General features: G+C 39.0%; 1 protein-coding gene across 1 annotated transcript in view; it reads left to right on the top strand.

The window, feature by feature from the left end:
• The window catches only part of brsk2b (BR serine/threonine kinase 2b), a 297761-nt gene that overhangs the window by 214798 nt on the left and 68973 nt on the right, over positions 1-13990 (top strand). Inside the window, exon 5 of the mRNA XM_055155485.1 lies at positions 2367-2483. Coding sequence (XP_055011460.1) covers positions 2367-2483 — 117 coding nt within the window. The remainder of the gene's footprint in view (positions 1-2366; positions 2484-13990) is intronic.

Below are 13990 nucleotides of genomic sequence, written 5' to 3'. Positions count from 1 at the left end.
TGACCATCAGATAAAGTGGCGCACAGTTTGACACCAGTTTGAGCCCCAGCTAATGCTCCTATAAACCCTGATGCAGCTGTAGCATACATGATAGGATAAAGACCACCCCCCTCTGTACCTTTTAAGGCGGGACACGGTGCCGACTGGATACTGGCACCCCTCGCTGTGTTTGCTGGTAATGAGTGGCAGCTAATGAACACCACCTCAGCCTCGGTGGGCACTGAGCTTTTCGCTGGTGGGTACATGTCTGAGAGATGAGAGGAAGGAGCCATAGAGGGCGAGGGGGGCAGCCATGGGGGGTTGTCACTCCTCATACGGCAGGTGATTAAGTTGGGAGCCCCTTGTTTAAGTGCAGCCGGATCAAAGAGGAGAGGCACAGGTGCTGCTCTGTTCATATGGCGTGGGAAGTTTCAATCATTTCAGTGTTTTGAGACCAATAACTTGACAACAATAACTACATTGTGTCAGCATAAGAAGATTGTGCATTCATGTAAACATAAAAGTTACTAAAAGAAAAGCAATTTTACAACGTCCCATACACTGGTGCAATCAAATGTGCACAGAAATCATCTGCAAGACAAAAAACTGTTTGTTTTGGGACCTATAACTTGGTAGAGCTGGAAGGGAGGAGTTTCAAAATCTAGTTTTAATCATTAGATTTAAGATGTTATAACTGATGACACCAGTGGATTGGTAAAATTTGCAAATTTTAAATCACAATATTCATTTAAAATGACTTTATTAAAAAAAAAAAAAAAAAAAACTCTCGAAATCCACTTTATTTTGATAGCACATTTTACAAACAGAAACAGCAGTTTCCAAAGTGCTGCACAGAGATCATAAAATGAAGACCACAAAAAGGTAAATTGATAAAATTTGATAGTACCAGTCCTAAAACAATAAAACCAATAAAAGCAAATAAAAGCAAAAACCATAAAAATCATAAAATAGCAGTGAATAGTAAAATAAATAAAAGACACAGAGGACCACCAGAGACTTAAAACACTCCACTGTGGGGGCTGTTCGGACGTGTGTGGGGGGGCAGAGTGTTCCAAAGTTTGGGTCCGGCCACACAGAGAGGGGTTTAAGTCTTTACGCACCATGAGCTGGAGCTGGCCCTCAGACCTCAGAGCGCGCACAGAGGAGTACATTTGGATGATGTCCGAGACGTACTGTGGGACCAGTTCATTCAAAGCTTTCAAAACAAACAATAAAATCTTAAAATCAACTCTGAAATGAATTAGAAGAAAGTGCAAAGATGCTAAAATCGGAGTAATGTGCTCATGTTTTTTGGTTCCAGTTAAACAGCAGAATTTTGGACTAACCAGCCAAAAAGTGCATGGTGGCTAATGCCGGAAAAAAGTGCATTACAGTCGTCTAAACGAGAGGAGATAAAAGCGTGCATGACCTGTTCAAATGATTTAAAAGATAAAAAAAAAAAAAGGTTTCATCTTAGATAAAAGCTGCAAATGATAAAAGCCAGATTTTACAACCACATTTATTTGTCAGATTTAAAATCTCTGTCCATAGTGAAGCCAATGTTGGTGACAGACTGTTTCACATGCTGTTTCAGTGGCCCAGGTCAGTGAGGGGGCCGGTATTACCAACCACAATGACTTCAGTTTTGCCTTCATTAAGACTTAAAAAGTTGTGGGTGTTAACCAATCATTGACATCACTACGGCATTCAAAGAGAGGTATCAGGGAGGCAGAAGCAAGTTTTTTTAAGTAGCAGGTAAATTTGGCAATCATCTGCGTAGAAGTGATATTGAATGCCATAGTTTTTAAAGATTTCACTCAGTGGGTACCGAGCCAAAAAACCTATGGCCAAGGGGAGCAGACATCACTGTAAATGTCAAAATGTCATCACAAAGAGCCATGCAGCTGTCGGCACCTCCACTGGATAGCCACACATCACACTTTTTTTTTTCATTTGTACCATTTGTATGTCAACAATTAAGAAAATAAAATTAAAGAAGTACAGAGCAGTGTTCGTAGGCTGGTGGCGGTGAAAACTTGGGTTGTTGGCATCTTGAAAATAAGCAAATAAAGATTGCTTAAATATGCACAAATCACTGCAAATACAATTTTGGGATTACATTCTGTGAGGAAACAACTATAACATGGTTAAAAGCTCTGCAAAGTTGATTTTGCATTATAAATTTCATCGGCTTTATTAAACTTAAACTACTGTGATTCAAGCTTTTATAGTCCACACTCATCTCAGTTTTTCCCTTAAACCTACACTCGATTGTTTGCTCATGTCTTTGTAAACTAAATGCTAACAGGACATGAAGAGAAGCTGTGTGAGAGGAGTTGCGGTCAGACTGTGCTCTGTGGGTTGTTAACATCTTGTATCTTTTGCAGCCACCGGGACCTGAAACCAGAAAACCTGTTGCTAGATGAAAAGAACAACATCAGGATAGCAGACTTTGGCATGGCATCCCTTCAGGTTGGAGACAGTCTCTTGGAAACCAGCTGTGGGTAAGTGATCATGCAATTTTCTGTGGTCTGTGGAACAAAAGAAGCACACAGTTAAAGCTAAAATATGATGTTTTTTGAGTGAAGATCCCAGGCCCTGTGGCAGGTGCTGTGATCTCAGAGTTGGTTTTTGAAAGGGGATCGCTGGGTGTCTGTGTGATAAGAGGCTGGGAGCAGGGCCAGGCCATGGGCACACATTTCTGTCCTCTCTCCCTCGGTCTGGTGCCCGCTTTTATGACCAGCACCAGTCACGACCGCTCTTAAACCAGTCTGCAATGTGTGGAGTAAATTCAGCAACAGTCACTTTCAAGCTCAAAAGTGTAAATGTTGTTATGATAGATAAGACTGCAATCTTTTATTTTATTTTATTTATTTTTTTACTTTGATGTAGTGACATGGCATGGCAGGGAGGTTAGGCTTAGACTTTACTAGTCCACAAGGGAATTTATTTGGACACAGTAGCTCACGCATCACAACGAGAGTAAAAACTATAAATGGTAATAATAAATTCTAAATAAGTAGCCAAAAAGATAGCAAGAGACAGGCGTCGAATAAGATATAATTATATAAATGTACACTACCAAAAGCTTCAGAACACCCTAATTTTTCCAGTTATTTATTGCAATTCAAGTCGTGCAAGTCTAATGAAGAGCTGGAAATGGTACAAAGGTAAACGATAACAAAACACAAGTCCAAGCTCTGCCAAAACTACCTCAGGAAAAAAGAACAAGATGGTAAATTTGAAAACATGGTCTCCAGACTTAAACCCCATTGAGCTGGTTTTGGGATGAACTGGACAGAAGAGTGAAGCAACCTACAAGTGCCACACGTTTATGGGAACTTCTGCAACAGACTTGGGAAGAACTTTCTGAAGAATATTTGATTTCTATTGTAAAAAGAACGAGCCACAAGTGTGTTCAGCTGTTATATCTGCCAAAGGTGGACACTTTCATGAATCAAAAGTTTAGAATATGTTTTGGTCAACAGGAAACAGTAAAACTTTTGACCGGTAGTGAATATGTACAAGTCAAAATGAAATAGAAAGATAAGTAATAAAATCTCAGCTGTATTTATAAGAAGACTGTGCAGCAATGATACATAAGGGCGAATTGGTGTACAGTTGTAGGGAGTATTATCTGTTACATAAATGTGAGTTGTTGTACAGTTGTAGGGAGTATTATCCGTTACATAAGGGTGAGTTGTTGTACAGTTGTAGGGAGTATTATCCGTTACATAAGGGTGAGTTGTTGCACAGTTGTAGGGAGTATTATCTGTTACATAAGGGTGAGTTGTTGTACAGTTGTAGGGAGTATTATCTTTTATGTAAAGTTGAGTTGTTGTACAGTTGTAGGGAGTATTAGCTGTTACATAAATGTGAGTTGTTGTACAGTTGTAGGGAGTATTATCTGTTACATAAAGATGAGTTGTTGTACAGTTGTAGGGAGTAGTATTATCTGTTACATAAGGGTGAGTTGTTGTACAGTTGTAGGGAGTATTATCTTTACATAAGGGTGAGTTGTTGTACAGTTGTAGGGAGTATTATCTGTTACATAAGGGTGAGTTGTTGTACAGTTGTAGGGAGTATTATCTGTTACATAAGGTGAGTTGTTGCACAGTTGTAGGAGTATTATCTGTTACATAAGGGTGAGTTGTTGTACAGTTGTAGGGAGTATTATCTTGTTACATAAAGTTGAGTTGTTGTACAGTTGTAGGGAGTATTATCTGTTACATAAGGGTGAGTTGTTGTACAGTTGTAGGGAGTATTATCTGTTACATAAGGGTGAGTTGTTGTACAGTTGTAGGGAGTATTATCTGTTATGTAAAGTTGAGTTGTTGTACAGTTGTAGGAGTATTAGTTTACTGTAATGTGAGTTGTTGTACAGTTGTAGGGAGTATTATCTGTTACATAAAGTGAGTTGTTGTACAGTTGTAGGGAGTATTATCTGTCACATAAGGGTGAGTTGTTGTACAGTTGTAGGGAGTATTATCTGTTACATAAGGTGAGTTGTTGTACAGTTGTAGGGAGTATTATCTGTTACATAAGGGTGAGTTGTTGTACAGTTGTAGGGAGTATTATCTGTTACATAAGGTGAGTTGTTGTACAGTTGTAGGGAGTATTATCTGTTACATAAGGGTGAGTTGTTGTACAGTTGTAGGGAGTATTATCTGTCACATAAGGGTGAGTTGTTGTACAGTTGTAGGGAGTATTATCTGTTTACATAAAGTGAGTTGTTGTACAGTTGTAGGGAGTATTATCTGTCACATAAGGGTGAGTTGCTGTACATCTGTAGGGAGTATTATCTGTTTCATAAGGGTGACTTGTGGTACAGTTGTAGGGAGTATTATCTGTCACATAAGGGTGAGTTGTTGTAAAGTTGTAGGGAGTATTATCTGTCACATAAGGGTGAGTTGTTGTACAGTTGTAGGGAGTATTATCTGTCACATATGGGTGAGTTGTTGTAAAGTTGTAGGGAGTATTATCTGTCACATAAGGGTGAGTTACTGTACATCTGTAGGGAGTATGGTTTGATTGTAGTCCTTATACAGTGTCTGATACAAAAAGGTTTCATGTTCAATGTGTATAATGTAAATTTGGCATTAAACTATCAAATATGCATTCAAGAAAACAATATGTTAAATTACTTTCATGCCTCGACAAGATGATACTCTACATCAGGACAAACGTGATGACTAAGCATGAGCTAAACCTGCATTAAACCGGGTCTAAAATGAGTTCAGATTAAACAACATTAAACCTTAATTCGAACTAGCTGTGGAAATGAAACGTCTGAAGCGTAAAGACTATAAAATGTAAAGAGTACCAGCAGCAGTGACACCTGTAGCTCATTCTCACACTCATCATGGCAGCAGATTTACAGACTGTGTTGACATCTGTCCCTGTTCTGGCCTGATTCCCTCTAGATTACTCCTCTGAATCAGTGTTTTTAAATTAGAGGCTGCTGAATATACGCTCTTTGCTTAGTCCCTTTGTCCTGAGCCGGCGAGTTTGTCTCTCCATCTCCCTGCACACACAAGATTATCTGTAGTTTTGGTAAGAAGAACAAAAAAATTTGTACAATGATCTTTTTTTTTTTAAGTTTTAAAAAATCTTTTGCTCACGATTCGAAATATCTGAAGTCTTTTTTTAGTCCTTGTGCTCTCTGTTCTCTGCAGTGGCTCTTTTATTCAAGACCGAGTTATTATTCACTACAAAAATCACTTGTGTAGAAGCTTTAATGGTGTGCTATTGGAGCGGCCGCCAAGACAAGCTTAATGCCATACTGTGGAAAATTCCAGGCGATGCATCACGTCCCTATGGAGACCAACAGGTGGTAGACCCTCCATCAAGCTTATAGAGTGCACTTTTAGATCCAATGTTACGTAACTCTGATGAAGTGATATTTTCTTCGACTACAGTTTTTCTGCTTTTATCCTCCACTTGCCTGTGTCATCTGCTCCAGGTGCAGTACATCGCTCCCCAGTGCACATTTGCTAAAGGCACTTGTTGCAGGTGGAAGAGGCGATATGCGTTTTCTCTCTCTCTCTCTCTCTCTCTCTCTATCCTCTCTCTCGTTTCGTCTCTTCGCTCTCTCTTCTCTCTTTATTCTCTCCCTCTTTCTGTCTCTGTCTTCTCTCTCTCACTGTCTCTCTTCTCTCTCTATTGTCTCTTCCTCTTTTCTCTCTCTTCTCTCTTTATTCTCTCTCCCTCTTGCTGTCTCTCTCTTCTCTCTCTCTTCCACTCTTTTTGTTCAGACATCTCTCTCTTTTCTCTTGCTCTCTTCTCTCCGTCTTTTCTCTTTCGCTCTCTCTTCTCTTTTTATTTCCTCTCCCCCTTGGTGTCTCTCTCTTCTCTCTCTTACTCTCTCTTTCTTCCTTCTCTCTCTCCTCTCTCCCTCTTTTCTTTTTTGCTCTCTCTCTTCTCTCTCGCTGTTTCTCTCTCATATTCTCTCTCTTCCTTCTCACTCTCTCTCTCACTCTCTCCTCTCCTTTCTTTTCTCTTGATCGCTTCTCACTCTTTTTCTCTTCTCTCCCTCACGCTCTCTCTCTCTTCTCTTTCTCCTCTCTCCCTCTTTTCTCTTTTGCTCTCTCTCTTCTCTCTCTCCCTCCTCTTGTCTCTCTCCCTTCTCTCTCTCCTCTCTCTCATTTTTCTCTCCCCACTCTCCCTCTTTTCTCTTTCACTCTCTCTCTCTCTTCTTTCTCTGTCACTCCCTCTCATTTCTTTTCTCTTCTCTTGATCTCTCCTTTGTCTTTTTCTCTTGTCTCTCTCTCCCTCTTTTCTCTTTCATTCTCTCTTTTCTCTCTCTGTTCTCTCTCCCTCCTACTCTCTCATGCTCTCTCTTCCTTCTCTCTCTCCTCTCCCTCTTTTCTCTTCTCTCTCTCTCTCATACTCTCCTCTTTTTCTCTCTCACTCTCTTCTCTCTCTCGTTCTCTCCTCTCCCTCTCTTTTTCTCTTCTCTCTTCTCCCTCCCTTCTCTTTCTCCCCACCCCTCCCTCCCTCTCTCTCTCTTTCAGCTCAGATGTCATGTATGTAATAAAACCTCACACTCCGTAGATGTTTGCGTTCCTAAATGCCGACACTTAACGCGCGTGAACGGACCTATAGATTATTCATGCTCCTCTGGTCTTCCCCTCTGTAAGTGCAGATATGACACTTTTTAATTAAACACATTTATCTGGGCCCTTCGCTGCCACACACACCTGACACACACGTATTCACTTCTGGAGGAGAGACTCGCTCCAGGTAAATGGGAGCACTGGGAACCCTAATCATCTATATTTATTCATATAGACATGCTTATTGACAGATAGAGCCGAGTATAAGCACCCATAGCCGGAGCGCCATCTGTCTGTGTCGTGGGGGCCCAGCTGTGAGCTCACCCCTCGCTGTTGTTTGATTAGTTCAGTTGTAATGACTGATGAGAGGAAATTAGCTGGCATGTAGGGACAAGCTGTGGTAATTTGGGTGAGAAAGACTTGTAGACTTGTGATAGATTTTGACCGCTGTTCTAAAGGTTGAGTTGTGTAAAATTGTTGGTAGGGCTGGGCGATCAATCATATTTTAATTGAGATTCAGATTTAGTTCTGGTTTGTGACTAATTGAGAGGTCAGAGGAGCACAGAGTTCAGGCTTTGGGTGAGTGAAAAATTTGGCTTTTTTATGTTAAATGACACTGATTCAAGGTCCTGACTCATGTGAGGTTTGAGCTATATTATAGTGCTTTTACTTCCTCAAAAACATAACTGGAGTTGTGTTATGTTTCATTCACACATGTTTGAGTGATCCTGCGTTATTAGTCTGTCTATATCTCCAATACTCAAAATGCTCTGCCCCACATTGTGATGTCATGAAGTGGTAGTTTTCAAGTTAGATTGGCATTTCCAGAGTTGAAATTATCCAAATGATTCTAGTGAAGGTGCATGGAGTTTAAAAACACAGTAGAGCACTTCTTGTCACAGATGGCACCAAGTCTTAGATTTGAAAGTCTCAAGTAAGTCTCAAGTCTTTGACCTCAAGGCCAAGTCAAGTCCCAAGTCAAATACAGGCAAGTCCAAGTCAAGTCTCGTGTGACTGACCCAAGTCAAGTCCAAGTCGTCTGCTTTGAGTTTCAAATCATTTCAAGTCTTTAAACCAAAGTACCAAATATAGCTTAGATTTTTGCAGTTTATATGAATTTTAAGATAAATTGTACTTATAAAGTCAGAGTATATTTATTTCTAAGTGTAGAGAGTACATAAGAGTTGGAGAAATTAATTTAGTTAATTTTTCCTTTTCAAATGTCTTGACAACATCTTAGAGTGAATCATTACAGTCAGAATAGAAAAAATTCTGATTTAAAAGTGCTTCTCAAGTCCTCTCAGGTCACAGGCCTCAAGTCCGAGTCAAGTCCCAAGTCACTGACCTTCAAGTCCAAGTCGAGTCCCAAGTCCCAAGTCAATTTTATCAAGTCAATCAAGTCAAGTCTCAAGTCCTAAAAATAGTGACTCAAGTCCGACTAGAGTCCAAGTCACGACTTGCAATTTCCAACCTCTGCTTCTTGTATTATCACTTCACAAGTTGGAACAGAGTATTTTCAGTTTGAGAAGAACTCAGCCTAAATATGCAGGATTTATGAGAATGAAACAAAACACAACTCCAGGTATGGTCCAGGTTTATGATGAGGAAATGACATTATAACATAGATAGCATAATATTGGCCCTTTAAGGCAGAGGCGGCGCTACCATTAGACAACAGTAGGCCGCCGCCTAGGGCCCCCAAACCTGGAATGGCCCCCAACCAATTCAGTGCCTCAGTGTCACTAATGGCCGAGGCCTCAGAGCAAATTGATTTTGTCTCAACATGACGTTAAATGAGAGTATGAGAGACTTTCAAAAAGGAAAACACCATCAAAATAGTATCTGATTGTCAAATCTATTTTAACTGTCAAAGCATCCCCCCTTGGTTATGGAGTAAGGTGCCTGTCTAATAAGACAAATTTTCAATCTATCCTAATTCAAATAGAGACGTGCATGTCTCAAGAAAAATGGGGGAAAACAAAACAAAAAAAGAGCATTATAATGTGGGCCCAAACTCCAATTCACCTAGGGCCCCCAAATTACTAACTCCACCACTGCTTTAAAGTCTGTCTTGTTTCTGAAATTAAAACTGAAAGATATTAAAGAAAGAACAAAATTATCAAATAAAAAAAAAAAAAACTTGCCATATGCCCCAGTTCAAGTCTTTTAATGTGCGATCTTAGAGCAAGATGTTAACCTTGACCTGCCATAACAAAAATGTGGTTCCTCAAATTAAACTTGCATTTTCAAGTTCACTGAAAGTTCTACTCCCTGATCTCCCAATTAAAAAAATTACACCGTTTGGATCCTCATGGCTAGAATATTTATCGTATCAAAATTCTGCAAAGTTAAGTCACAAGAGTAATTTATTCCTTGTTTAATTTCATATTTTTCTCCTCCCAACACCACACATTTCTGTAGTCTTAAATCATACTTAATAGACTGTGTGTGTCAGATGTGTGTTCATTTGCCCATTCCATTAACCCACTGTGATCAATCATACGACTTAAATGCCAGGCTGAAGATGCAGTTTCATTTAGATGGTGCTTCAGCGAGCACCACTTGAATCAGGTGCTTTGAAATTAGCTGAAGTCTTTGGGGAGTTTCTGTTCCAGCTTCGACAAATTCTTCATTTTTCAGTCAAATGTGAGTCCGCGTTTAGCTTGAAATGAAACACTGATTCAATTAGTCTGTTCAAACTGCTCAATGTAATACTTAGATATACAATGCAGAGTTTTGTATCTTGTTTTTGCAGTGACATTGTTGTGCTATATCTCTTCAAAGTTCCATCTAACAATATTATTATTATATTATTATTACTTTTTATTATATAAATACAGTGGTGGAACGTAATGAAGTAAAAGTAGTAAAGTACTGTACTTGTGTATACATTTTATGTTTCTGTACTTCACTTAAAAGAGGATACTTCTTACTTTTACTTTACATTTGAGAGCAGGTGTCTGTACTTTCTATTTCACTACATTTTTAACAGGACTGATAGTCCTGTTAATGATAGTTTGAGACCCACTGAAAAGACTGGAGAGTTATTTTTAACACTTTTGTAATTTGAGCAAAAGAAATGTAGCTAGGACATTGTTCATGTGCTTCCATTGAACAAAATTCAGCAAAATTCTGTATCAAAATCGCTACATTTGAAACTTTATTAGATCTCAAATCTGCATGAAATACTTTTACTTTTTACTCTTTACATACATTTTTAAACAGGTACTTGAATATTTTTACTTAAGTATTTCACGTGATATTTTTACATTTATTTGAGTACATTTTTGGATTGTTATCTGTACTTTTAGTTAATTAGCCAATTTGAGTACTTATTCCTCCACTGTTTAAAAGTGAATTAAATAAACCCACCTCCAACCTTATTGTATTGTGATAAAATACGCAGCTTTTTTCTCCCACTTAAGTTTGAATAGAGCTTTCACATTTCTCTATAGGTGCTTTTCAGGGTCAAAAGTAAAGATGATGTATTAGGCTGAGTGAACGGTGCTCTCCCTGTGATCAGGAGCTCTGGTTGGGAGGCTAAATGAGCTTTTGCAAACAGCAGGGCAGGAGACTGATGCGGTGTCGAGCCACGCACAACTGTTCCTCAAAAGAGAGCATTTTTCACAGCGGTCATCACCAAGTGCTTCTCATTGCTTCCTATTTATCTCCCCAATCCGATGTCTGTATGTGGGATTCCAGTGCGAGTAGCTACTACATTTTTATCACATCTGAACATAATAATATTGGGCTGGAGCTAAAAATAGAATGATACTACTTACTCAATCAAAAGATATAATAATGTTTTCTGTTACATACACTACCAGTCAAAGGTCTGTTCAATTCAATGTGTTGTTTTTTTTTTTTGTTTTCTTTTTCCTTATGTTTACTGCTTTCTCCTTTTTGTATATGGAAGACATCAAATTCATGAAGTATGATATATGGAATTATGTAGCAGAAGAAAAAAGTTAAATAACAGTATGTATAAATGTAGACAGTAGTCAAAATAAATAAAAAATCTTGAATGAGATGATGTGTCCAAACGTTTGACTGATAGTGTATGCAAAAGAAAATTGCAAGCATTTCCTGGAACATTCTTTAAAAAGTGAAAAGCATAAGAAAATAAGAAAACATATACTGTGTTATAATTGTGTTTAAATCTATGCTACAATAAACAAACAAACAAACAAACAAAAAATACTTCACACAGGGAGACTATATAGCAAGGAATTTATCTGATCAGCCAGAACTACATGCTTCTTTGACTAAACTTTACTAAGACAAGTGGATTTGGAGCTGTATCCTGTCTTCCTGATTTCAAAGGGGGTGATTGACAGGTGGATTAATTAATCAGAAAGACGCATGCTTTGTTTGCGTCAAAACAAACATGGTAGTTTACATGTAAAAGAAAGGGGGAAAAACAACATAAAGCACTGAGAAAGTGCACAGATTTTTATAGCATCAACAATCGAAACAACAAACTCTTATTTAAGAAGTTATCTATAACGAAGTTATCTATAACATTACAAGAATTTTGGAATGGAGATGTCTTCCACATTTGAGAGACACATGCTACAAATTAACAACTATGGTTGGATTGTTTTAAGTTTGGACAGAGGATTTTCACGGTCTATGGTCCAGTTCCAGTCTCTTCTAGACTCAAACAGAACGTAGAAAGGACTGGGAGGTCAGACATGTGGGAAATTACATTGAGAACAAGCACTACAAAATGCACTTTGGCTGCTTTCCATTGTATTAATGGAAAAAAAGCCATTTTTCATCATTAATTGATTTGGGGGAGGAGCCTCGTACTATAAAAGGGGCCTCCCATCTTCACAGAGGCAGTGGGTGTCAAGGGGAAGAGCTGTGTGCACCGCAGGCACCAGCTCCAGAGCTATTTAAGGGCTGCTACAAACTGTAAATATATCTATTTTTGTCATGCATGCGCGCTTCTCTAAATAAAATCACCAACACTATTTTGACTATGCCATATTTTTTGTCAAAAAGAACCCACGACATATTTTCAATAACTACATTACTACTTGTAATATCTTTTTAATGTCTAAACTATTTGAAAGGCGCATTGTGTAACTTTTTGGAGAGGGTCTGCAGCCTGATTTGTCTCCATGGAGATGTTAATGCTTGGGTTTAAATTGTCCACAGTATGGCATTAAACTAATCTCTCTTGCATTTATTCAACTACAGGTGTTATTAATTGCTCAAAAATTATCCATTCTTGTTGTGTGTGGTGTCACCTCTCCACAAATCTAACCTGTAATTTGGTTTGCAAGTCTTCATGGAGAGTCATATGTTAATGGCCATACTGTGGAACATTCTTGGCACATCTCCATGGAGACAAGCAGGTGATGGACCTCCCACTGGAAAAGTTACACAGTACACCTTTAAGGCGATTTAACAGGCACAGTATCCTTCTGACTTGTAGTGCTCTGTTGTACACTTACTTTAATCCCACACATAGATTAAGTGTCACTTGTAGTTTATTTTCCAGTGCACCACAGATATGGCTGACTAATTTAATTTGTAATCCTGATAAATTAGAACGCGGATCTGTGCTTTCCTTCCATCCGCTAACTTTAGTATCTACACATAATTTGTTTATAATGATGCAGGATCCGAGCGCGGAGATGAGAAGACGCCTGTAGCAGCCATCCCTGGCACCTCGTCCTCTCCATCCTCACTCATCTGCATAATGCACCAGGACACAGGCAATCAGGAGGGGCTTATTTGCATGGGCTCACGCTTGAACCTGCCCTGTTGGCGATGTTTGTTATGGGCTAGTATTTTGACAGGCTCCAGAGAAGAGACAGGCTGAGCTAATGGTCTGCATGTTTACACACCTTAGATAAAGCCTCATTAGTGACACGCATCGCACCGTTATATGAGGCTTAGAGGCAGGGGCAGGTGCAGGACCTCCGCCCAGGCAAATGGACCTGCCTCGTGTCGCCTGTCACATGACACAAGCGTGCACAAAGGAAGCTTCGTTAGACCATTGTAAAAGTGCAGCTCAAAAGGATGGGTTCAGTGGGATAAGGTCTTTCTTATAAAAGTGCTGACATATACTAGTATACATTATTATTTGATTGTCAAGACCGTTTAACAAAAAAGAAAAGTTTGTATCCAAGTATGAACTGATACTGCAATGTCTGATAGCACCAAGTCTTTCTTCATGCTTTATGAAGGTCTTAAATGTGCACTATTAACTTTTGGGTTAGCGTAGTTCTTTCTATGGACAGTGTTGGGAAGGTTACTTTTAAAATATATTCCCCTATAGATTACAGATTACATACACCAAAATGTAGTTTGTAACATAATCCATTAAATTACATAAAGTGAGTAACGTAATCTGAATACTTTGGATTACTTGGTTTGCTGTAGAGAAGCAAAGACGAGGAAATCTTTCACATAAAATGTTTAGTCTGCTAAAAGACAATAAAAAAATCCCAGTCTTTAACCGTATTAAAAATATTATTGATAGAAGAGGAGGAGACACGGGTCCTGCGCAGCATGGTTTAGTCCTGTTAAATCCTGTTTTAGACCTGTTTTAAACCTGGTTTAGGCTTGGTTTTGACCTAGTTTAGATCTGGTTTTAGACCTGGGTTTAGTCCTGGTTTAGTCCTGGTTTAGACCTGGTTTTAGACCTGGTTTTAGTCCTGGTTTAGACCTGGTTTAGACCTGGTTTAGACCTGGTTTAGTCCTGGTTTTAGTCCTGGTTTTAGTCCTGGTTTAGTCCTGGTTTAGTCCTGGTTTTAGTCCTGGTTCAGTCCTGGTTTAGTCCTGGTTTAGACCTGGTTTAGACCTGGTTTAGACCTGGTTTAGACCTGGTTTTGTCCTGGTTTTAGTCCTGGTTTAGTCCTGGTTTAGACCTGTTTAGACCTGTTTAGACCTGGTTTAGTCCTGGTTTAGACCTGGTTTAGACCTGGTTTTGTCCTGGTTTT

The sequence above is a fragment of the Boleophthalmus pectinirostris genome, unplaced genomic scaffold (genome assembly GCF_026225935.1).
Source record: "Boleophthalmus pectinirostris isolate CB_2022bp ecotype Guang Dong unplaced genomic scaffold, ASM2622593v1 HiC_scaffold_2, whole genome shotgun sequence".
Taxonomy (NCBI): domain Eukaryota; kingdom Metazoa; phylum Chordata; class Actinopteri; order Gobiiformes; family Gobiidae; genus Boleophthalmus; species Boleophthalmus pectinirostris.
This window is presented reverse-complemented; position numbering and strand designations above follow the sequence as displayed.